Here is a 26,438-nt window from a genome sequence, read left to right as displayed (position 1 = left end):
TGTCTAAGTGGTTAACAAATTATCCTATAGATGGCAGCACAAGCTAAAAGTTTTATAGATTGAAATTGAATTTTCTTAAGAAAAGTTTTGTGGTTAAGGTGAAAAGGATTAAATAACACGACTACCTTATAAAATGTAGAAAACATATTTAATATTAAATTTTATATAGTATTTTATCACACTTTTTTTTCAACATTTTGTACATTTGCACATAATTTTTTCTTACAAATAAATTACATAATATGGCAAATCGTGAGTATTCCATATTTTCGTAAAGATAAATCAATAAAACAATCAATTAAACCTATTATTTATGTAAATATAATAAAAAATTAAAAGGACGGAATAACGTTTTTCTAGCCATGTTTTATTTATTACCAAAAACAATTCGTTTATTATTAATTAATTATCGTTGTCCATTTCAAATCCTTGATCAAATAATATCCATTTATGAGAAGAAATTGTTTTTAATAATAACATTAGCAAATTGCGCTAATTTTAATAATTTTGACCCTTGTATCGAACTTTTTGTTCGGAATGGTTGACGTGATAATCGATGCCGAGAAGAGTTGGGTCGATGCCAGCGATGGCGGTGCCGACTGGTCTAGCAATGGCAACCCCAGACGCTGCCACCGCTGTTGCAATTGGCCGGGAGGCAGCTACACCGCTTTCACCAACCACTGCCAAACCTAGGGAATTAAAATTGATATGCGTGCATTATTATTATTTCTTGGGATTTCTGACTTAAGTATTATTTTATTTTTTAATTACTTGGATAAGAAAGTTTCATTGAAAACGGTTGTATTGTTTTATTTTAATTAAAAAACACTTTAACCAATTATCTTGCTGGAGTATTCTGCTCAAAATTTGGAACAGCCTGACTAGGGAAGTACCTCGACCTTACAGAAGATCGCAGCTTAATAATACTGCATATTATATACGGTTGAATTGAGAAACCTCCTGCTTTTTTGAAGCCGGTTAAAAAACTGATTTCAAATGACATCGATAGTTACTAAAACGTAGGTAGGCGAAAAAAAATTGCAATTAAAACGCATTATTAGGGATAACTCAATAATTGTGTTTGCTGGTAAACGAAAAAAACCGACTTCAATTACATCGACAAGTAATACAACGTAGGTAGACGAAAAAATAATCAAGTAAATACGCGTTATCAAAGATTACTCCTAAAGTTGTAATCAGATCTCGACGAAATTTAAATGTTACGTTACACCACCACATTATAAATATCGGCTTTCGATTAAATTAAAAATCATCAAAATCGGTACACCCAGTAAAAAAATTTGCGGATTTTCAAGGGTTTCTCCTCAATTTCTCTGAGATCCCATCATCAGATCCTGGTTTCCTTATCATGGTATCACACAGATCACACCTATATCTACACCGATATCTACTTTCCAACAAAAAAAGAAACATCAAAATCGGTTAAAAAAGTACTCACCCAGATCTCGATCATGTAACGACTAGCTTTCGAATATAAGTAAATCATTAAAATCGGTATAAAATAATAAATATCTATGAGGTTTATTAATTATAATACAATGACAACACAATAATAGCGAACTATATATTTTAATAAAAAGAAAGAGTTACAAAATACAAATCATTCGATCAAGCGAACAGATTACAAATAATATTGAATTGTACTCTACAACATCCCAATAGATGGCACTACTAGTTTCATTTGATGTATTAGTTTAACAAGGTTACACACATAAAATGTCACTAGAGACGGATTGAGAACATCCTCCTTTTTTTAAGTCGGTTAATAGTAATTTAGACTGTGCTATTTGATAATTTCTTGTCATGAATATGTTATTTTTGCTTTTGAAATATAATATTTGTATTAGAACTTTGCAAATGCATTTTAAATTATTTTAGAAAATACGGAGTATATCTAAATAATAATACCCCGCTTGACTATAAGCGTTTTCTTTTCTGTCTAACACTGTAGGGACTTACCAACAGGCTTCGCTTCGGCAATAATTGATGCCTCGTTCAAAGATTCTCCAGGATAGTTTGGAGGGTCGATGCTGATGCCCTCTTCACCTACCTGCAATTAAGGAAAACAAAACCTGCTGAAGTTTTCAAGGTTTAATACAAAAACACACCGTAACTAGATCAATTTTCATTTAATAGTGTAGTTTCAAATTTTTTATATATAGACATCATCATCATCATCATCATTACAGCCTATACAGTCCACTGCTGGACATAGGCCTCCACAAGTTTACGTCAAAAATAACGTGAACTCATGTGTTTTGCCCATAGTCACCAGGCTGGGCAGGCGGGTTAGTGACCGCAGGGTTGGCTTTGTCGCACCGAAGACGCTGCTGCCCGTCTTCGATACAAAATATATTTCAAATTATGAGAAACCAAAGTAATTTATTTGAGTGGTATAAGATTTGGATCTAATGATCTGAACTGAAGAAGCAAATCTTTTTATTTTTCTTTCTTAATAAATAATTATGTTTAACGCATATGTTCGTATATTAATACGATTGGCAATTTACTGCCCGTGCTTTAGCTGCAGCAGATTACTTTTATACACAATGTTATTATAATATATCATTTATGGTGATGTTGTAGGTTACGAAAGATCATATTACTGATGCTATATTTCATGCATTAATTATGTACTAAAACACACTTTATATATTATTTTCAAAAGAGTAACTGCAGAGTTTTTGGCAATTTAAAAAAGTATAATAATTTATCTTTAAATTTTTTAATTTGTAAAATGACGATTCGAAAGTGCTTCCGAAGCCTATTTGGATAAATCTAATTTGATTTAAAAAAAATTCGATTTGATCAGACAAAAGAAATAACAAATTACTTACTTCGTCATAATAGCTATCACCGTATTTCCTGAGAAGCGTAACATTCTTTTTAAAAAGTACGTCAATATCATCATTGATCTCATCGATAAGCTTTATTGTATTGGAAGCTGCTTCCCCAAGCGAGAACAATTGACTCTTAAATCTATTCTTGTCTTGTTCTTTCAAACCACCGGTTTTCTTTCCCAGATTATGTAACTTTAGTAAGTTGTTCGATAGTGTTCTAAGACTTTGTAAGTTAGCAGCTAATACTTTTGATAACAAACTTTCATCAGTGTTCTTGATTATATTTTCACTGCTTATACTCTCCTCTGCAACAACTTTCTCACTGACGATTGATCCAGTTGTATCTTTCTTCACTTCTAAGTACTGTCCCTTTGCGCCTCCGTAGAAAGGGATGTACTGTATCGCGGCACTAGAAAGCAAAATATATCGCCTTATTTATTTATTTATTTATTTATTTATTTATACTTCTGCACACCAACACAAAAGCAAAACAAGTTCAATGAGGCAAAAAAAAAAAAATAATAAATTTGCATTAGTTGCAACAGGCGGCCTTATCGCTAAAGCAGCGATTTCTTCCAGGCAACCTTTGGGCAGAGGACTAGAATTGATTGTTATTGGGGATATGGGCGCAAAATAAGTGCTATCAGTCATAAACATAAGTATATATTATATATATTCATACATACACATATACATACATATACACCTACACAAATACACACATATACACGTACACAAATACCTACATAAAGACATAATAATTTGATAACAAAGAAAAAATACACAGAGAAAAAAATAAATTGATAAACGAATAAATAAGTAAAAAATAAAAATAAAATAATATTACGATGACAAGTACATTGCCTTAGTTAGCCTCTTGAATGATTCCAATGTTTGAGCTCGTCTTATAGCCTTAAAAATATTTTAACGGATAAACATCAAAATATATGTTAAATTAATGTATTTTACTTATAAATAAATAATAAATTCTATTAAACTGATTTATTTAATAACACTGAAAAATTTTCAATACTAAGTGCCACAAAAAAAAGAATAAGCGAAATAGGATTATCACTTTTGACAATCCTCTGCTCCAAGGTGACCATGACGAATTGCGGTATAAAGAATTCAAACCATAGTTCGTAGTTTGAACTGAAATCGTGTTAAGTTTTGGTTATTTATTTTTATTCATCGGTTTTAGTGTGATATATCATAATACAAAAAAGAAGGTAGATAACAAAAAAAAAAGCACGTGGTTTCCGTATAAATTATAAAGTGGTCTTATCTTGTATTGATTGGGCCATCTTAACGTGAAGTTTTGTGGCATGTTCGCATGTTTTATACTTTTTTATATCACGCACGTCTTGTCTTGTTTGTTTATTATGCGACTAAATTCATTTTAAAATTATCCAACCCGTGCGGTATTATCTGCCTTGCATTTTAATGATGACTCTGATTGTACGTGTCAAACTACATCGTACGTTAGGCCAGACTATCAAAATTAGTTGTTGACATGATCTTTTTTATCACAAGCAAGTAAGCTGTGATCTTCTGTAAAGTTGGGGTACTTTCTCAGTCGTGCTGCACCAGATTTTGTATATAAAGACTTAGTTACGATTTTACTACAGATGTTTATAGAATAAAAACTATACTTCTAGACAGTATATCAAGATCAAAAGTAGACCACGGTTTATGTCAGGCGTCCAAGATTATAACTAAACTGCGTACAATTGCATGCAGCATATTTTGTATGTAAATGTGAAAACATATGTACAGACCGACAAAAATTGTAAAATTAATTGTTTAAGCTTCTTTCATAAACAATCCTCTAATTATATTCTTACTACAGATTTCAGCCAGTTGTAAATTTAACATAATTATGTATAAAAAAGGTTGAGATTTCGATACAGAGAAGTTGCATTACTTTAAATCTGTCAAAACTGGAACATAATTTACATGTTTAACATGTCTCTTTTTGTGTTGAAAAACACGCAAGCTTCACACGCACACATCTTTAGGCTGTATGAGAAAGGCCGATGTATACATTGCATAGTGCTTCAAGATAACTTAAGAAATAAGACTGCATACGAAAAGTTTTAATTTTGTATTCATATAAGGTTGATGATTATTGAATCAGTATGTAATCATCAATAGATGCTGTGTGGTTACGGGAGTAAAGAATATAGCCACCCCCTCTCTTCCCGTGGGTGTTATAAGAGGCGACTAAGGGATAACACAGTTCCACTACCACCTTGGAACTTCAAAAGCCGATCAATGGCAGGATAGCCATTCAACTGCTGGCTTTGAAATACACAGGCCGAAGACGGGCAGCAGCGTCTTCGGTGCGACAAAGCCAGCCCTGCGGTCACCAGCCCACCTGCCCAGCGTGGTGACTGTGGACAAAACACATGAGTTCGTGCCAAAAATAGCGTGAACTTGTGGCGGCCTATGTTTAGCAGACTACGGACTGCGATAGGCTGCAGTGAGATGTAAGCATCCTATTGCTGGGCAAAATTGTGTGTATGGGAGCAGAATTCGTGCTCAATCCACCATGCTTCTTTACTGCGATTCCATGAAGCGGAAAGATGGAGGAAATTAGAAGGATATAGATCGAGACCAAAAATAAATATTTGTAACAATACACATATCTACTCTAAGCGAAAAGCAAACCCTCGACACCGGCGTTATGGCGACTCTACTACTGTAGTTGAGTCACTGTAGAAAGTAAAAAAAAAGTCCAACACTAAAATGACAATGAAAAATGTTTTTTAAATCAAAGCAGCCCTTAAATTTAAATATTTATATTAATTTTTATTCATTTTCATTTTCGTCCATGTCCTTTTTACCCGACTGCCAAGGGAGGGTTATGTTTTTCGCGCGTATCTTGTATGTATGTATGTATGTAATATTCTTTACTACCTCATATTTCCAGAACCACTAAACGGATTTACATAACTGAGGTATCGTTAGGTTCGTCTTTGTTGCCCAAGTGTTCTTAGATAGGTGACATTAAAAAAAATCAAACATGGCGGCTGTGCGAAGCCATTGTATTTAATGAAAAAAAAATTTTTTTTCTCGAATACTACAATATGGGTATCAAATTGAAGGGCACAATACAAGGATTTTAAAAAGGTATATCATGATTATTATTACCGTAATACTAAGACAGAAATACAATATTAAAGTTTAAAAAATGTGGACTTTGCTCTTTCGCACGCCTATGCCATGTCAAACTCGCCTCCTAGGCGACGATCAACTTCGGGGTGTAGCCTTTCAAATAAAATACAATGGTTAAAAAAAAACATACAATTAAAATTACAAATAAAAATTAATAAATGTCACACCAATTTACAATTACATTAATAAAATTAATAACAAATACATAATACCAAATACAAACAAATAATTTTAATAATAATTTCATTATATTAAAACTAATAGTTGTTGATTTAAGCAGTCACCTATTTGCTAAAGGTCAGGCTTACGTTGCTTTGAGCAGAGTGAGATCTTTCTCCGGGCTTGCTATCAGTTCTCTTGACCCTAAAAAGGAGAATGGGACTTTTGGGCCAAAATGTAATGAGTAGAGATATTGTTTAAAAAATTGGTCATATTTTTTTATTTTAAAATATAAAATATCAGCTCAATTCTGAATCTAGAAGCGGAGAAAATTGAGAAAGATAGTTTTCATCAAATTATTTGGGTATCGATTCAACTATAATCGATTACAGAATTCAAAAAAAAAAGGTTTGCACTAGTTAATTAATTCAAGATATTTAGATGCACAATTAAAGCTGTAAACAATAAAGTGCATTTAAATAAAGTTACATTAATATGGACAATATCAATTAATATTTGATAAACCAAAATGATTATCGATTTCATATCGATTTAAAATAAATCATATTTTTAATGACAGCTTTGAAAGCTGACTAACAATAATACTGTGTCCGTCAGTTCCGTCACTCGTTTCGTGTTTACTGTTTACCGATGCATTCTGAGTCCATTCCTGATATTTATTTATGGTTTCAAGTGTATATCAATATTCGTAGTGAGTTTTCAAACAGTCTTCACTAAATATAACAAATATTAATGCTACAAGAACTTAGTGATCGCGTTTTTTTATAGACATTGTAACATAACCTCACTTTTACAAAAAGTCTAATAACTCCACTCTCAGATAGCCAAAATATAGATAATTTTCAGCGAGGAAGCAATAAGCCTAAATGCATTAATTGATACCATTTTCATTTCATTACATTTTGGCCCAAGAATGTATGGAATCGTATCATTCTCCTTTACTTAATCAACCACATGATGTAAACTGTTTTAATTAATTGAACCGATTACGTAATTTGTCTGACTAAAAAGACATAAATAAAATAATAATTAAAAAAAAAACAAAAAACCCGTCTGCGTGAAGAACAACTAATAGAAAATCAACTGAAAAAGCTGGAACAAGATAAAAATTCAATATGCACACAAAGTCAGCGAAATAAATAGAAACAGTATCAAACATTTTTTGCTGTACATTTAAAATATATTAATAAGGTAGTCCTTCGAAACTTTATGCAACGTCATAGATAATATGCAGTCGGAGGCATGAAATTGAAGGATAAGTCAAATCATTCTCTCTTTGTGCATGTCTCCGACTGCATGTTATGTACGACGTTGCATAAAGTTTCGAAGGACTACCGTATTAATATATTTTAAATGTACAGCACAAAATGTTTGATACTGTTTCTATTTATTTCGCTGACTTTGTGTGCATATTGAATTTTTATCTTGTTCCAGCTTTTTCAGTTGATTTTCTATTAGTTGTTCTTCACGCAGGCGGGTTTTTTGTTTTTTTTTTTAATTATTATTTTATTATTCAATTATCTATCAGCGAGTTGAAATGGTTTTAAATAATTATTGTTTTGTTTCATTGTTGTGTTCTTAATACTCATAAATACAATAAATTACTTTCAAATTTTATAACTTTCTAACCGGTTCATATTTCTTACTTATAAAGCGGTTCTCACACAATACGATTATACCTTCAAACATTATCTAATCAAAAGTAAGAACTTGATAAAATTATTATATCAATTAAATAAAATAATATTAATTTTACTCACAGATTTTAGGTAAATCGATCTTGTAGGTTTGAAGTAAACCAACTGACAGCTCAAGAATCGACCTTATAACAATACTACATATTTTGATACAGAATTGAAAAAGAATGAAGTAGTCAACTTCTTACCATTATTGGATGTTTACTGTAAATATCAACAATTTGATAATGACAGTTAGCCTTAAATTACGTGCAACTATATAGACACATTATTCACAGTTGCAAAGATATTCTTTGTAATTCGTCAAGGTTTAAAAAATAATGACATTTTTTACTGCATATACATTTATTTTAAATGAGAAAATACATAGATTTGCAAAATCAAAATCAAACATTTTGCAAGCGAAAAATATTTTCAAGGAGAGTCGAAACTACTTTTCGATGCATTTTTTTATTTAATCTTAAAACACCAATATATCTTATTTCATATTATTATATTCATATACATTTAGTTCTGATTCTGCGTAGGCAAAACCGCCAGGTCCAGCAATAGCTGCTGATTGTGGATTATTAATGATTGAGACTGGTACACCTTTCTGTACAATAACATCTGTTATTGGATTGGAGATAGCGATCCCGTTTTTTCCACTCATAGAAAAGGCACTGGGTTTAACATGAAATACAAAAGTTGGTTCTTGAGTGAGATGATCTACGATGTTGTCACCGTCGTAATTGAAAACATCAGCGACTGTAGCTTGCTGCATGAATTTATTCAGGCTCTTCAATACTTGCTTGTAGTATCTATTAGTGAAAAACAACTGATATTAATATAATCAAATTGTTCCCGATTTAGGAAATGGATTTTATTCAAGGGGGTGGTAGTAAATAACAGGACCTGTTGCAACAATTTTCCCTTCTCTCACTGAATTTAACGATCTGAAATCATATCCATGGTGATGAGGTCTAAATATGGAGGGAAGGGTGTCATCGTAGGGTGATAAGGCTACAACTCTTGCATGAGGGCCGGCTATGGCTAAGCCACCTGGTTTGGTGTAAGCTAACCCACCAGGGCCAACGATAGCCGTACCACCTCTTCCAGCGGTTGCTATTCCACCAGGACCAGCGATGGCGACACCACCTTTACGAACTCTAAGTTTATTTATAAAAAAGCCAGGACTCGGTACTACAGGTTTTTTATTCCCAAACCAAGAAAAATCACTAAATGGAAAACGCAAATCACCCTCCTGTTCGCTATTTTTTAATTCTTCATCCTCTTCAACCAGCACGGGTCTTTTCGTAGTTTTACGAGTAGGGCTAGACTTTGTAGGATAAAGCTTTTTACTAGATTCAACATCTTCTACTTGTTGCTGCGGTGATTTAGCAGGAACCGTTCGTTTCTTAATAGCACGAGATTGTCTCGAAACATTTTTTGTCGTTAAAATCATACCATCATTATTTTCATTATTAGTTACTTTATTTTCTTTAGGTTGATTTTCTACCGAATCCATAACATCACCTTCAACGCCGTCATCATTACTTTTAGCACTTATTGCTTTACTTTCATTAGGTTGATTATCTACTAAACTTTTGACGTCACTTTTAGCGTTTTCGTCAGTGTCTTTATTAGTAGTTACTTTGTCAACGTAAGGTAGATTTTTTGTTAAGCTTTTGACGTTATCACCATTACTTTCAGTAATAATAGCTTTGTTATCACTATTTTCTGCTAAAGTTTTAACATCGTTAATATTTTCGTCAGTTAGTTCAACTGATTTTTGTTTTCTATTGCATACATCAGCGTTTTGTCCGTATTCGATAAAATTGCTCCATCCACCGCCTTGTGCAAGCGCAACGAAAGGATTTTTAATGAGAACAGGAAAATATTGTGAAAAAGGCTGTAGTTGAATGTTATCAAATGAAAATGATGGAAATGATGGAAATGATGGAAAGTTTGGAAACAATTGCTGTCGAGTTTGAATAGCTTGATTTGAGGGTACTATTAAATTGTCATTCATGTTGTATCCACCGAGAATTTCATAATAAGTTGGTGGAATAGCTGGTACGTTCAGGATATATGGGTATGGTATAGAAGGGACTGCCGGATTTGGAACAAATATGTTTGGTAATAATTTAGCAGATCTCGAATTCTGGTTTTGAACTGCGTCATCACTAAGGAAGTCCCTTGACTGTTTATTGTTACTTGCCGTTCTTCCCGTTCCTGTAGTTAAAGCGGAAGTAGCTAAGATGTAATGAATTAATCCGTTCGTTTCATAAGGATTATTGTTCTCAATACTTATTTTAGGCGGTTTACCCACATTTATGTTAACAAACTTAAGGTTATCAAGTATCTCTTTAGTGTGATTACTTTTGTTATTTTCAGTAGATATTTGATTAGTAATAGAGTGATCTTCTGAAACTGCTTTAGTCTTGGTAAATTCTTCATCCAATGTGGACCTGAAAAAATTGAAATCAATAAATATATTGTTGTAAATTATTTATATTCTTAGATCAAGCGTATTAATTTATGCGTGTAATATAAAAGCGGTGATGTCAGCATAAAGTACATTAAATAGCATACCTGAACCTCTACCCCGGCCTGTATAAGTTGCTTAAGTAGGTTCCCACTTGTAAATTAATAATACTGTTAGTTGTGCACTAGTCCTTAGTTTTTTAAGCGTATACAATGAAATATCTGTACAGAAAACTCAATCACAAAACCCGTTTTTAATATTATGTACATACAATAATCACAACAGTGTTACCGGTATTTCAGATCTCGAATCTTATTATCTTTAGAAATGCAATTACAATTTTATCGTTAAAGTTTCGCATTTTAATATACTTATAGTGAATCTGATCGCAATTTTATGCAATAAACAGTCAACTTATAATAACGGTGGATGAAAATGATGTTGTCGAATATAATTAAACGCTATCATAAATCGCGATTCCAATATATTTTTTAATATAATTCTTTTTTAATATAGTTCAAGGCATATCTTTTTGTTAATTTTATTTTAAGGTAAGTGAATAGAGGTATTTATTCGTCACTACATTAAGTTAATAGTAATTTTAATTTTATATACATATTAAAGAATTATTGTCAAGTAGCGATTTTGCGAAAATAAGAACAGTTGATACTTACTCATTGTTGGACGGTCGCGACACCACCTCTATCAGAACGCACGCCAACAGAATCTGAAAAAAAACACATAAATAATCAAATAAACAAAGAAAATCTATACTAATATTATAAAGCTGAAGTTTGTTTGTTTGTTTGTTTGAACGCGCTAATCTCAGGAGCTACCGGTTCGATTAGAAAAATTATTTCAGTGTTTAATAGCCCATTTATCAAGGAAGGCTATAGGCTATATATCATCACGCTGAGACTATTAGGAGCAGAACACCAATGAAGAATGTTTCAAAATCGGTTTTTTTTCTTTTTGAGAACCTCCGCTGCGTGCGCTGCGTGAACTGTTAAACTTTCGCAAAAATCATATAATATAGAATTGTTCCCCTTTAAAAGTTCCACGCGGACGAAGTCGCGCGCAGCAGCCAGAAAATATATAAGAGAGGATCTGCTTTAGTGGTAATGCATTTAGAATGATATTGATCCGTGACAGTACACTTACATATAATTAGATATGATACACTGGCTTTGGGGTAATGAGATATTTATTTTTATTATTCATTAGTATTAATGGCTTCCAACAGGCTTTGACGTAACACTTTCATGTACAACGATCGTTCAATTTATACAAGTAGATAATAGAAAAGTTGATCGTTTTGTGTAGTCTTGTGTCACGTGAATGTTGTGTCGTGCACGACGCGCGTTTGTGTGTGGGTGTGTGTGTGTGTGTTTGCGTGCACATGTATTATATGTTTCCAGACCCTGACATTTTGTTTCTTGTTATTAGTAAATATCCAATTTATATATACCTATACCTTGTCTTATTTTAAAATACATATTATTACTAAAATGATAATAATCTCAACGGACAAAAGACCGTTTGTAAGTGGGACGACGAACAAAAAGTAAATATATACGTCACAACCGCTAAGAACGTTATTGTGGGTCGCTTTTTATGACACTAGTTCCGTTACATTGCTTAGCGACCATCTGTGTATTATTTCTGAAATGTTTAGTTTTTAAGTTATGTAGTTACTGTTTTTATATTGACTAAAATATTTTGTACAATATTGTAAATTTAAATATCTGGCTAGTGGGTAGAGTTTGAAAGATCTTGAAAAAGCTGAAATAGTAATAAGCTAGCGACCCGCCCCGGCTTCGCACGGTTGCAAAAACTATCAGCATTCCTCTACTATATTATGCATGTATTATAAATATACACCTTCCTCTTCAATCACTCTATCTAATAAAAAAAACCGCATCAAAATCCGTTGCGTAGTTTTAAAGATTTAAGCATACATAGGGACAGAGAAAGCGACTTTGTTTTATACTATGTAGTCATGTATAGTGATTGACGCAGAACTATGTAAAGAGACTTTGTGACAAAACTAGCATTCAGCTGATATAAGAAATTCTTGATAATCTTTCTAACAGTAAATCACGTAATGGAATTCCTTTTTCGTGTAATAAGAAGAGGAACAGTTACAAATAACACATGTTACAGATTAACATATATGTTGTAATTAATATTACGACTAAAAATATAGCTTAGTATAGTACATAGGTACTGTACTGTGTGGCTACGCTACTAAAGAATATAGCCACCCCCTCTCTTCCCGTGGGTGTCGTAAGAGGCGACTAAGCGATAAAACAGTTCCGCTACCACCTTGGAACTTAGAAAGCCGACCGGTGGCGGGATAACCACCCAACTGCTGGCTTTGAAATACACAGACCGAAGACGGGCAGCAGCGTCTTCGGTGCGACAAAGTCAGCCTGCGGTCACCAACCCGTCTGCCCAGCGTGGTGACTATGGGCAAAACACATGGGTTCACGTTATTTTCGGCGTGAACTTGTGGAGGCCTATGTCCAGCAGTGGACTGTATAGGCTGTAATGATGATAGTAGATAGGTTTATTTTATATATAAAAATTTTGTGTCACAATGTTAGTTAAAATACTTCTCCGAAACGGCTGGACCGATTTTTATGAAATTTCGTGTGCATATCGGGTAGGTCTGAGAATCGGCCAACATCTGTTTTTTCACAACCTTAAATTATAAGTGGGGGAGGGGGTTTTTTTTTTTTTTTTTTTTTTTTTTTTTTTTTTTTAAATTTTGATCCACGGGCTCAAAATGCCCGTGCCTTTGTTTATCATGCATGCATTATAATACTACAGGCGATTTTTCTACTTATTATACTACAGATCGACAGTCCTGTGACTGCCTAGTAAAACTAGGACGTGGCCCGACGCCGACGGTTTTTTTTTTTTTTTTTTTTTTTTTTTTTTTTTTCCTTACTAAATACTGTTTATGCAGAAGTATACACATAATTGCTTTCTAATTTCTAACATTATTATTTTTCTTATCTATGTCTATATTTACACTTATTTGCCTAGTTATCATATATGTACACTTATTTCCTAGTTACCATATATGTACACTTATGTTCTACTTACAATGTACACTTAACCTATGTTACTGTTAGTAAGGATTTTTTTTTTTTTTTTTTTTTTTCTTATATATATATTATTTTTTATATAGTTATTATTTGTTTATCTATGTATAAGTTATCTATTTCTGTTATTTACTTAAATTTCACTACATAACTATTTATTTATCTATTTTTTTTTTATTTTTTTTTATAGGTACATCCACAAAATACATATGGAACATTATATATAATTCACTATTACATTATTATCTAATATGTATGGGGGAGGGGGTTAAGAGGGTTTGGTCAATACAAATGTTTGTCATGTGCGGGGATCGAACCCGTAATCGCTAGCGCAACAGCCACAAAACAGTGCCGTGACCGTAGCGCCAACGCGTCGTGAATCGTATAAACGTGTAATATCTCGTAACTGTAGTAAAATTCGATGGTAATAAAGGATAATGAATCAAAAATTTAACTATCGGATACTGTGATCCGTCAAATAGCGTTATCCACAACGGTGAAACAGACCCTTAGTGACATGTTGCGGCGTGACCAATACTTCGTACGTTATCTAAATAAAAACTTTACGGAAGGAATTCACTTAATTACTATTTGCATTTTTTAGTTTCACTATTATTGTTTATATGTCAAGGATTGTATATCATTTATTAATAGTTCTTGTATAGAGGTACGTTAGGGCAGCTACTGACGTAAGACATTTGATAATGTAATGTAAAAAAGTCTTCGTGTAATTTCTTTGCGTTGGACCTGATGATGTTTTAAAGAAATCTTTATGTTTTTAATTTTATTTTAATAGGAAAGTGCTATTTTTCTTTAACTATTTCAATGGGTTAATATTCCATTTAACAAGATTTTTACACTATGAACTTCTCATTGCTTGACCAAGAACAGGCAAAGCCTAGCTGGTTTTCTTTCTAGTGTCAAGGTCAAGTCTTTTTAATGTAATGATATGAAATTTTCTCCATACATACATAGAATACGCGACCAGCTTATTTCAATTCTACGGACAAAGTTTCATTAAGCGATTTTATGAAGTGTTTTTATATTTGTCGTATCTGTTTGCCTGTCGTCTGTAAGCGTCCTTTTCTCTTAATGTCAAAAGTCTGTCAAGAGAATCAAGGATCTCGAAATGGTAGATAAATAGATCAAGTAACAGAGAATATGGCGAGGCGAAATAAATTTTAATAACTGGTTAGGCTTATTATAATAATAAGTAAAAGGAAGGGAGTCAAGTACATTTATCTATGTATTTTTGATTATCCTCTAGGTTCCAGATTAGGAGCGCAGTTACATTGCTGTTCTATCTTATATCGGATTATCGCTTCAGCCTGTACTATCCCACTACCGGGTATAGGCCTCTTTCCCCATGTAGGAGAAGGATCAGAGCTTAATTCACCACGCTGCTCCAATGCGGTTTGGCGGATATATTCCCCACTATGAGTAACGATCGTTATCAGGTGTACGTGATAACAACCGGGACCGACGGCTTAACGTGCTCTCCGAGGCACAGTGAGGAGACCCACAAGGACTGCATAAACACCCAGACCACGGCAAACACCTTTATGGCCAATACAAATGTTTGTCATGCGCGGGGATCAAACCCGCAACCGGCAGCGCAACAGGTACAATCCATTTATTTTATTTATTTATTAAACTTTATTGCACACACAAAAAAGAAGATACATTTTAGAACGATTTGATACAAAAACAAATAATGTATGCAAAGGCGGCCTTATCGCTTAAAGCGATCTCTTCCAGGCAACCTTTAATAAAAGTAGTCTAAGAAAAATATGCTATAATAATGTCCATGTTATATCGGATTATATATCGCACCTTTAGAATTGAAGTGGCTTAATCCAAAATTCTTGTTTTTTGGTAAACGCCAAAAATGTAACTGAAGAATTGACTATTTTTTAGTTTTTTGATCATAATACTTTAAGTTAAGTGGTTTATGTCACAATTTTAGTCATTAACCGTAGACTAGGAATTATTTTAATGATTGTATACTAAACCTATAGGTATAACTAATTAGAACATTAATTAATTAATTATTGAAAAAAAGAAGTTACTTATTTTCCGAAAAACAATTTAATATTATTGGCTTATTTGACTTTGTGTCTTTTATTTACTTTACAACATAAAAAATAATTGTGACTATTTAAAATAGAGGCGATTAATTTCTGATGAGATATTTTTGTTTGGCGACTAATTTTGGAATATGCTAGTTTAATTATAAATGACTCGCTAAATTAAAGGAAAATGAAACACAGAGTCTGCTTTCATAATTGTTTATTTTGAAATTTTGCCTAACTAATCATCCTTAAACACTAATCAACGCTCCGGTAGTGCTACCACCATTACATTATCAGGTCACTTAGCAAAATATATATTGGTTTTATGAATACCTATAAGAAAATCAGACATGAAAATGCCTTAATAGATGTTTATAATATTTAATACTGGGATCAGTCATATCACACGTGGAGTATACCCAACTGAGTATTATTTCCCAACAAATAGTTTAACGCAATATTTGTTATACATTAGTTTCAATTTATAAAACAATCAGTAGTTTTAAATAATCTGCAAATAGGAAACTTTTTATAAAAGAATATAAAACAATTAAAACACTTATTAAACACTAATAAACCAAAAGTTATTTAGTTAAATTTGAATAACTAGCTATAAAATGTTTATAAACATATCTAAGTAAGAATTAACAAAATAAAAACACATTTATGAAATCAAAACAGTGGCAAAAAACATAAATTGCTTCAAAACTAAAATGAGATCAAAATTATGACTAACGTAGTCAATAATTACAAAACCGTGTCATAAAACAATTCGTATGTACTAGGGATTGCTTTAGTTCTTATAAGATAACTCAGACCTTTATTTTTTTTTTTTTCTGCAATCTCTACTTTGTTACTATAAGCCTTCGGTAGTGTAATTTCATCAACTTCTTTCATTTTGTTTCTTTTATTGCGCATATTTACTTCCTTAAAATCTTTTTCAGTGTATGAATTTTTATAGTAAAAAAAATCGTTCTTAACAAATTTTAACACTTTTATCTCGCTATCATAGTCCCTCCAACCCACTGCATTTTTATCAACATCTTGTCTAAAGTTATACCCCTATTCATTCTGCAACACTTTGAAGTCTATAAAAAATTGTAATCTAACTCTTTTACTCTAAATTGAGTGCTAATTTTTCTAGCAACTCTTAGGTTATATATAGGGTACCTTAGGTTTCTCTTTATTTATTTTTGTATTAAACTACGAGTATGTGCATTGTCCCCCTCGTTCGGTTTATGTCCCTTAATCAAATGTTTATCGTTATTGATTGAATTTTTTCAAAATGCGCCACTGCATAAGAGTACAAACAGGCTATTGCCATTTATTTTTGTTTTGACCATTAAAATATCTGAATAAAATATGACATTTAATGTTTTGCCTGCATTTTTTTCACTAACCCTGTGGGGCGTGAGGTTTTTTCTTTGGTTTGATTATTATTAAAATCCCTACATAGTTCTTGTATACTCTTGCTATTATCAATATATTCTCTTGTAGTAGAAGATCTTAGATAGTGGGACTCTATGCGCAGTATACTATTAATATGGTTTTTAATATCTTGTACAAGACTTGGGTCAATCGGTGTTCGGCTTATAGAACGCCCTCTAAGATCTTCTTCTACGAAACCATTGGAATTTGTTTTCATTTTCATAGTTCTTATTTGTCTCTCTGTTATATCTAATGTATTAATAAAAAAGGTTTTATATACGCAAATTCTTTGGCAATCGGTTGTAAAATAAAAGGCTGTGTTTGGTTTACGAGGATTGGCAGCATTTGTGTACTTATGTTTTTGTTTCAACTCCATCATGCATGCCTTGATAAACGATCGCTTCAAGTCCAAATTACTTAACTGCCAATAAGAGTTGAATATTTCGAATCTCTTCTCAGGGGTTATATTATCAGAACAACGAAGACTACAAGCGCAACTTCCTCTTAGTTTTTTTGCAGGTGCCTCCTTATTAGATTTTGAAAGTGATTGGTAAGCTTTTCCGTAATTCCGAAGCGATTTGTTTCCATTGAGATGAATTGCGCATGCGCTTCCTAGATTTTTTATTCTGTGAAAATAATTCAATGTCAGACGTGGTGGTTGATCAACTTAAAGAGCGTCGTAGTGATGAATCGTTATAAGTCGAATCAGCGTCACACAAATCAACGTCTGATTCCTCGTGTATACCTATGCATTCTGATTGCACTGCTATTGACGGTAGTTAATGTCTTTATTTGAACGTCTTTTGCGAATTAAAGGCCTGGCATAAATTATATTTGAGCAATCTGTTGAATTGCCTGGTATGGTTGAAGGTGAGCTGTTAATGTTCATTTCGCCTCCGTTTTTTTCTGCTGATGAAGAAGACTTTGATGATGACGACGATATGCTGGAACTTGAAGATGATGACGTAGAAGAACTGGATGATGATGTACTATTGGACCTATCTCTTATGTTTTGTAATGATTGTTCTTCGATAGTTGAAACAACGTTATACCCACAACTGATTTTCGACGTATTGTTAACATTTTTTAGAATCCGTTGTTCAGTTTCCACTTGCGGTAAAATTTTAGGATTCATACTAGAACTTCCATCTATCGCATTATCCAAAGGTAGTTTCGAAAAGTTTTCCTTATCACACTCTTTGGATTTATTTTGAACACTAGTATAACCTTCGGAACTTGCTGTTCTCATCGCTACACACTGTTCTTCCATTTTATTTTCATTCCGGCATAATAGAAGATCATAAAATAAGATCTACTTTTCTTTTCAATATTAATTTTAAACTTCAACTGAAACAAACATAAAACGGCTCAATTACAATAAAGCTCTCTAAGTCACACAGCATTCAGTAAAGAAAAAACATATTTACGTATGTGTCTTCGTAGTTACAAAATCGGTTAGTAAAATAAAGCCATAGTATACAATAGGTCTCCATCCAACAAGCAATATTTAGTAATAAAATGACGGCACTACAAATACGACACCACAATATTATTATTATTTAGTATTGAAACACCCAAAACCAAAAAGAGTCATTACAAAAACAGATGTCGAATGAATAACTTACCTTACATTTAATATTAAAACAGCGAATTACAGTTTACGTCGCTTACGGAGCAACCGCGCGGCACCCATCGTTTAGCACTATCGACGCAACATTGAACGGGGTCCTTTAATAACGAAGGACGCGCTGTAGACGCATGATTTAAAAGAGACCGAAATAATACGTTTGTCCTTTTCTGGGCTAAAACACTCTGTGTATATTTAATAAACTGATAGAATACATGTTTATAAGTCGTTTAATGTATAAAAGTCATTTTCTTAAAATTTTTAGTTAAGCCACTTCAATTCTAAAGGTGCGATATATCGAAAAATTTTCGGCTACCTACGCTGTAATATTACATGTTGATGTAAATCAATGTCGGGTTATTTCGTAAACACAATTGTTTATACGATTATACCGCTAATTATTATACTGTCAACATTTTCTTGATAACGTTTTCATTTTATGAATAAAACCATCATCATCATCATCATCATCATCATTTCAGCCTATCACAATCCACTGCTGAACACAGGCCTCCACAAGTTCACGCCAAAATTAGCGCGAACTCATGTGTTTTGCCCATCTAATAATACCAAATAAATAAAATTCCAAATAATATCTTTATGACGTTTGCAGTCGAAACATTTCGACCTTGGAGTAGCATTGCTAAAAAATTTTTTAATGAGAGCACTCCTCGCCTTATCGCCTCCAAAAACAAAAGGCCGACAAAAGGGCTGGTGAATTTTTTGCCCAGAGAATCAGCATAGCGATTGAACGGGAAAATGCTGCCAGCATTCTTGGCACAATTCCACGCGGACGTGATTTGTACCAAAACTATCTTTAAATACCGAAATACCTACGATACGTATGATTGCCGGTGTTGGCTGGATGAGGTTTGCGGAAAACCGGGATGTCTGGCGCGAACTTGGGGAGACCTATGTCCAGCAGTGGACTGCCATAGGCTGAAGTGATGATATCTTTAAATATCTAGTTTTTAATATCTAGTTGTAAATATGTATAGTAATTAATAAATTAATAGTCGTAAAAAAATTATGAATAATATTAACATTATGATACGCGAAGTGGCTATTATATATAATTTGTATTACTTATTAAAATGTCACCGTTTTTTTGTATTAAGTATATTGATATTGTATACTCAAACTGATCATTAATGGCCATGACTCAATGTTTACCAGTAGCTTGTAATCAATACTAATATTATTAAGCTGAACATTTTCTTTGTTTATTTGTTTGTTAATCTCAGGAACTTCTGGTCCGAATTGCAACATTCTTTTTGTGTTCGATAGCCCATTTACTGAGGTAGGCTATAGGCTATATGATAAGGTCACTGTAGTCTTTTAATCTTTTTTTTGTTGCTTTTGCCAGAAAAACGAGTTATTCCTTTTGTTATAAAATATTGTTTAGCTTTTGCAGTAATACATTTTAGAAGCCGTTTAATTAATAAATATCTTCAACACACACACGGTCGTCTGTTCCTAAGGTAAGCAACTTAATGCTTATGTTATAGGCGACGTAACAGCTAACTGACAAATTAAATTTTTTCTTCAATAAATATACAAAGAAATAATACACACAGATTCAGGCGGAAATCGAACCAGGTTACGACCTCACAGCCCTCGGAGCAGAAAGCGGGGTCACTACAACGTTAGTAATTAGTAATTGGGTACTTCTATAAAAACTGCACTTTAATAAAAATTCGCTGTGCTGTGTGGCTACGGCACCCAAGAATATAGCCACCCCCTCTCTTCCCGTGGGTGTCGTAAGAGGCGACTAAGGGATAACAAGGTTCCACTACCACCTTGGAACTTAAGAAGCCGACCGATGGCGGGATAACCATCTAACCGCTGGCTTTGAAACACACAGGCCGAAGACGGGCAGCAGCGGCTTCGGTGCGACAAAGTCAGCTCTGCGGTCACCAACCCGCCTGGCAGTGTGGTAACTATGGGCAACACACACGAGTTCACGCATTTTTGGCGCGAACTTGTGGAGGCCTACGTCCAGCAGTGGACTGCAATAGGCTGGAATGATGATGATGAATAAAAAATTTTGCAAAATGGCGAAGTGAATCAACTATAATGCATTAAATTTTTAAACCGGTAAAATTGATCCAAATAAAATGATTTTGACTATTTGGTTGACGCCAGTTTACAGTGACCTCTGGAAATTCTGCTCCAGGGGTTGTGAGGTCAATACCTGGTATCTAGTATCGTGGTATATATGTATATGTAGCACAAAAAATATGTAGCATTGTCAGTCGGCTGTTACCTATAACAAGGGGATTAAATTGCCTAGTAAATGTTCATACGACCGTGTTTTTATATTCGTACGAATAGATATATCTTTTTGTCTAGTGTGTTGCGAAATTCAATAAATTGTGATTGAAATGCAGTAGGTATATAAATGTGAATTATACTAAATAGCAGGTAAATATAACGTTAAATAAATATATTCTTATGTATATTTCTACGAAATATATTATAATCAATATTAAGTAATTCTAGATAAAAGTATTTAATATTTGTATATACGTTGAATTTAACGTTTATTTCATGTAGGATATAAATATAATTATTATAAATTAAAGATAATCCGTTGAGGTTTTTTTACATTCTTCAATGGTGTTTTATTTGTTCAAAAAAATAATGAAATTTTAATTTTTTGATGGACATTAAATGAATCTTAACTGCTCATAACAAACATTAAATTTTGATATTTTTTGTTTATTTATTTACGCATTACTGTACATATTTTCATTGATATGTACGATTTTATTTTTGTGTACCCACACATTAGGAATTCTAAACATTTTTGAATATCATATCAAAAATTGACCGCTCCAGCGGGATTCGAACCCGCGTCTCCGACTGACCGTGTCGGATATTCAAAAATGTTTAGAATTCCTAATGTGTGGGTACACAAAAATAAAATCATACATATTAAATATAGCATGGTGTCGTCTCCTGTCAAAGATTTTCATTGTAATATGAAACTTTGAATAGTTACGGGTCTCTGTAAAGAACTCACTATAGACGGCGCCACGGTTCGCTTAAACCGAAAATAAAAATCATCATATCAGAAATTTCGCTCTAGCGGGTACATCGTTCCATAGCTTAATTGGCTAGAGCTCCGACACGGTCAGTCGGAGACGCGGGTTCGAATCCCGCTGGAGCGGTCAATTTTTGATATGATATTCAAAAATATTTTCATTGATTTACCTCAAAAACCAGCAATAACAGAAGATCATTAAATTTAGTTACAGATATTTATTTATTGTTTATACATAGTAAACAAGCTTGTATCCGCGACTTTTTTCAGAATTATACATTTAACTTTTTTCCTCTCTTCCAAGATAATCTTTCTGAACTTCGAAATAAATATTGTGTTTGCTTGCAAACGAAAAAAACCGACTTCAATTATATCGACAAGTAATACAACGTAAGTAGACGAAAAATAGTCAAGTAAATACGCATTATCAAAGATTACTTCAAAAGTTGTAATTAGATCTCGATTAAATTAAAAAGCATCAAAATAAGAAAAAGAGGATCTGATGATGGGATCCTAGAGAAATCGAGGGGTACCCTCGAAAATCGTAGCGACGACTAGTGCGTTTGTTGACTTTTTTCGTCAACTTACGTTGTATTATCTGTCTATATAATTGAAGTCGGTTTGTTTCGTTTGCGAGGAAGTCCAATTCGAGATAATAGCACACTTATTTAATTAAACTATAATTTAATTGAAATATATATTTTAAAATTTACATTTAGATTAAACTAAAATTTAATTTAAATATTTTAAATTCTGCATCTGTATTATATGGCACTAATAAAACGCGAATAAAGAGCACAATATGCAATCTCGAGCGTGTTAATCAAAACTATAACTTTTAATCTGTAGACGGTATTTTATCTCTGTTTTTAATTACTTTATTAATTACGACTTGTTAGGTTGTGTGATATTTGTATTTTAATCGCCCCTACGAGTTAAACGTCAATCCAAAGAGGCAATGTGGCGAATGAAGTGCTATCAATTTTTCTTTAGAGAAAAAAGACTGCTAAGTAGAGTATATTTATGGTTTTATAGACATTTAGGTCACTTATAACGTGTAATTTTAACGCATGCTATATTGCTTAGTAACCAGAATGTAGAAGAAAAATGTATATTTTTAAAAATAGCAAATGAGGAGCTTAGAGATTGAAATAAATGTATACTAAAATTTTCAAGCTTTCATGACCTCTATACTCTATGATTTAAATACATATAAAACGAGATATTTATGTAGATGTCATTCGTTATTATATACCATACGAAATGATAATCGTTGGTTTTATAATAACGTTAAGGGTTTATAGTAAAGTTAAGTTTATAATAGTTAAAGCTAGGAAGATTGGATGTAAAGCTATCTAGCATTTATTATTATACATATATTAACCATTTGTATTTAATTTATAAAATATTATATTATAATCATTATACAAGCATATCCACACAACACAAGTAGCATACGGCGAATTTGACTTTAGCTCTATCTCTCGCGACTTTTTATACTGACATTTATTTTGTAACTAACTGTGCCCGCGACTTCGTCCGCGTGGAATAGTGACTATGGATAAACATTTTTTGGATATATCTTTTGGTTTATTTTGGATTATAAACACCGTCGTTTAGGTATGTACATATTCAACGTGATTCTTCAAATTGGCATAGCTTTTTTATTTATGAACCGATGGACATGAAACAAACACTACATGTTTAGTGAATCTAACCACAATATATAAGTGGAAACCACATCAAAATCAGATAGGTCGTTTCTGAGATTTGCGTCCACAAACGCACAGACAAACAGACAAAAATTCGAACAATCATTGTTATGGGTGCTATTTGCGTTGGTAAAGGCCCCAATAATATTTTTTCTCATATATGTTCCATGTAAAGATTTATAAAGTATTGGATAAAGGAACGATCTAGGAAAACTACCGCACATGATCATGAATTTTGACAAGATTAGATGGACGTAATTATGTGATAAAAGAGAGATAATTATTAATAGCTAATAGCTAACCACGACAAAGCAACGTCTGTTAATTCAGCTTATGTATTAAATATATACATTAATGGAACAAGTCTATTTTCGTATGTGAGTATACCGTTATAACGAGCAATATTGGTTCATTATTATTTCAAAATTAGCCAGTCATTGCTTTTTAAATCACCGTTAGGCATTTAAGAGTATTAATCCTATCCGGCTTTGGTAAAAAACCGAAGGTAACGTCACCGAATCATCAGTGAGACTATAAATCATTATAGTAAAAGAAAGGTATATTTAGATGGAATTTTTTTTCTTGTGTAGTTCAGTACGTGTCAAGGAACGTAAAGATGAGTTTTTTTTTGTATATTCCAAAGTTCAAATAGGATTGAATAATTTAATATTGTTTTTTTAGGTCGCTCGTTTCTTAAGAAAGTACTGTAAGTAACTGAGGTAGGGCACAGCAGGAATTTCCTGTTCAAAATATGGAGCAGCCCGACTGGGATAGTACCTCGACCTTACAGAAGATCACAGCAAAATAATATTGTTTTCAAGCAGTATTGTGTTCTTGTGTTCCTGTTGGTGAGTAAGGTGACCAGAGCTCCTGGGGGGATTGGGGATTGGGTCGGCAACGCACTTGCGATGCTTCTGGTGTTGCAGGTGTCTATAAGCTACGGTGATCGCTTACCATCAGGTGAGCCGTACGCTTGTTTGACAACCTAGTGACATAAAAAAAAAAGTTTTCACACCCTAAAATGTCTAGTGATCGGATAGCTTCAACGATGGTTCCGTATTCCCTAAGATACAATATATGTGCTAAATAGTACTGCTTTCAAGCAGTGTTGTGTTCCTTTGGCGAGTAAGGTGACCAGAGCTCCTTGGACGGGAGTAGGGTCGGCAACATGTTGCAATGAGTGTAGCGTTGCAGGCGACTACGGTAATCGGTGAGTTACCTTAGTTTTATTATAAATAATGGCTACTTAGTTATTCAGACTTACTGCTAGGGTTAAGATGTCTATAAATTCTAAACTGTCAATTAATTACTAAAGTATTAGCTAACAATCCTTAAAATACATTAAAATTCGTTGTGAGGTAGGGCATAGCAGGAAAATTTCGTTCAATATTCAGAGAAGCCCAACTGGAGTAATACGTCAACATTAAATAATATCACAGCCAAATAATAATGCTCTCAAGTAACGTAAGTAATGTTGTATTCCTGTGGCGAGTGAGGTTGCCAGAACTACTAGGGAAGGTCGGGAGTAGGGTTGGCAACGCGATGCTTCTGGAGTTGCAGGCATTCTTAGGTACGGTACTAAAGCAACCGCGTACCATCCGGAGAGCAGTACATTTGTTTGCCATTTTAATACTAAAAGAAAATATTCGTTCTTACAAAGTTATCGAAATTTTGACTTTTAGCACTTCTCGAAATTAAACAGCGTAGGACAATACCTGTATCTGAACTCGTGGAATGAACTAAAATCTTGCGCAGTTTGAGTATTGGACATGAGACAGTTTTATTGTAAGTGGAAAACGTAGGCAATGTATTTGTATTATAAATGTAAAGCAGACAATATGAGAAAGGTAATTTAAAAGAGCTCTTTAGCATTAAGTTCGAGTTATTACATTAACATTTTAATAAAACTATGTCAGTTTTATGTGAAGTTATCACCAGTCTGGAATGTGGATTCTGCAGTGATCCTGAACATAAATTGTTATTCATAAATTGAAATTACAGTATTCTCTATGAATACCTTTCATAAACTGTTCTAAGTTATAGCAATCGATACTTTTTTTGTGGCATGAATATTGTATAACATATAAAAACGGTATTATTAACTAACGGGAATCATAATTATATTTAAAAAATGAATAGGCAATTAGCGTTCATAAAATTAGATGTAACATCATTAGAAAAGTCAATTATGATATTAAAAATTAAATATTCATATTTAGAATAGTAAAATGAGTTACAACAATACCGTTGTATTTTTTTTTCTGTGTTGTAATTTAAATATTTTTTATGGAAGTTAATGTTTTAGAAAGTTTATAGATTAACGCCGAATTGCACGAAAAGAAATTAAAATTTAAGTAGTGATTAAACTAATTTAATCGCAAGAATTGTATGGAATTCTTGTGATTAAATGGAATTCTTGTGATTAAATGGAATTCTTGTGATTAAATTAGTTTAATCTTTACTTAAATTTTAATTTTGTTTCGTGTAACTCGGCGTATGTGTGGCATATTTTTATACAGTTGGAATACTTAAAGTATAGAGTGCAAAGACGAACACTTTCAAATTAAAAATAGACTTTTTTCGATAACTTTGAGTTCAAATCTATTTCATCATCGTCGTTTAGTATTAAAGAATTATCGATTGCTATCAGTTTGTCATAGTATTAGGAATAATTAGTAAATAAATTAAAATGCCTTCTCTCACTAAAAGTGTAACAATGACTCGTCTTACCTTTGATAATGATGTTAAGAATTAGAACTATATTCTAATTTTCTTTTATAAAGACCCTGTCTAACAATAACTATCATGAAAAAGTAATTCTTAAATTTGCTGCAATCGTCAGGAAGGTATGTGCGTATACAGCTTAGCGACTCATACTTAATATCATAAAGTTGAAGAGTTTGTTTGTTTGAACGCGCTAATCTCAGGAACTACTGGTCCGATTTGAAAAATTATTTCAGTATTAGATGGCCCATTTATCGAGGAAGGCTATAGGCTATATATCATCACGCTAAGGAGCTGAGCGCACAAGAAGAATGATTCGAAATCGGGTTTTTCTACA

At 32.9% G+C, this 26,438-nt stretch overlaps 1 protein-coding gene across 1 annotated transcript; it reads right to left on the bottom strand.

Annotated features, from left to right (window-relative positions):
* Nucleotides 1-357: 357 nt before the first annotated feature.
* LOC123654801 lies at nt 358-18,262 on the bottom strand. The gene is made up of 8 exons (XM_045590686.1): nt 17,848-18,262; nt 16,965-17,241; nt 9,629-10,365; nt 8,848-9,394; nt 8,421-8,715; nt 2,855-3,257; nt 1,981-2,067; nt 358-689 (listed from the first exon to the last, which is right to left on the bottom strand). Exons 1-8 carry the CDS (start codon nt 18,260-18,262, stop codon nt 499-501), a joined length of 2,952 nt encoding a protein of 983 aa, XP_045446642.1. The 3' UTR covers nt 358-498.
* Nucleotides 18,263-26,438: the final 8,176 nt, after the last annotated feature.

This window comes from Melitaea cinxia, chromosome 6 (assembly GCF_905220565.1).
Source record: "Melitaea cinxia chromosome 6, ilMelCinx1.1, whole genome shotgun sequence".
Taxonomy (NCBI): Eukaryota; Metazoa; Arthropoda; class Insecta; order Lepidoptera; family Nymphalidae; genus Melitaea; species Melitaea cinxia.
Note: the sequence above shows the minus strand (reverse complement) of the source record. Positions and strands in the feature narration are given on the sequence as shown.

Bases quoted from the DNA above. Each gene is read 5' to 3' on its own strand.
- LOC123654801 (XM_045590686.1), bottom strand. From the start codon at position 18,262: ATGGAAGAACAGTGTGTAGCGATGAGAACAGCAAGTTCCGAAGGTTAT. The intron at 8,716-8,847 runs GTTAAATTCAGT...TTTCACTAATAG, and splicing joins CATGGATATGATTTCAGATC to ATACTACAAGCAAGTATTGA. The intron at 2,068-2,854 runs GTAATTTGTTAT...AATTGCAGGTAG, and splicing joins TAGCTATTATGACGAAGTAA to GTGAAGAGGGCATCAGCATC.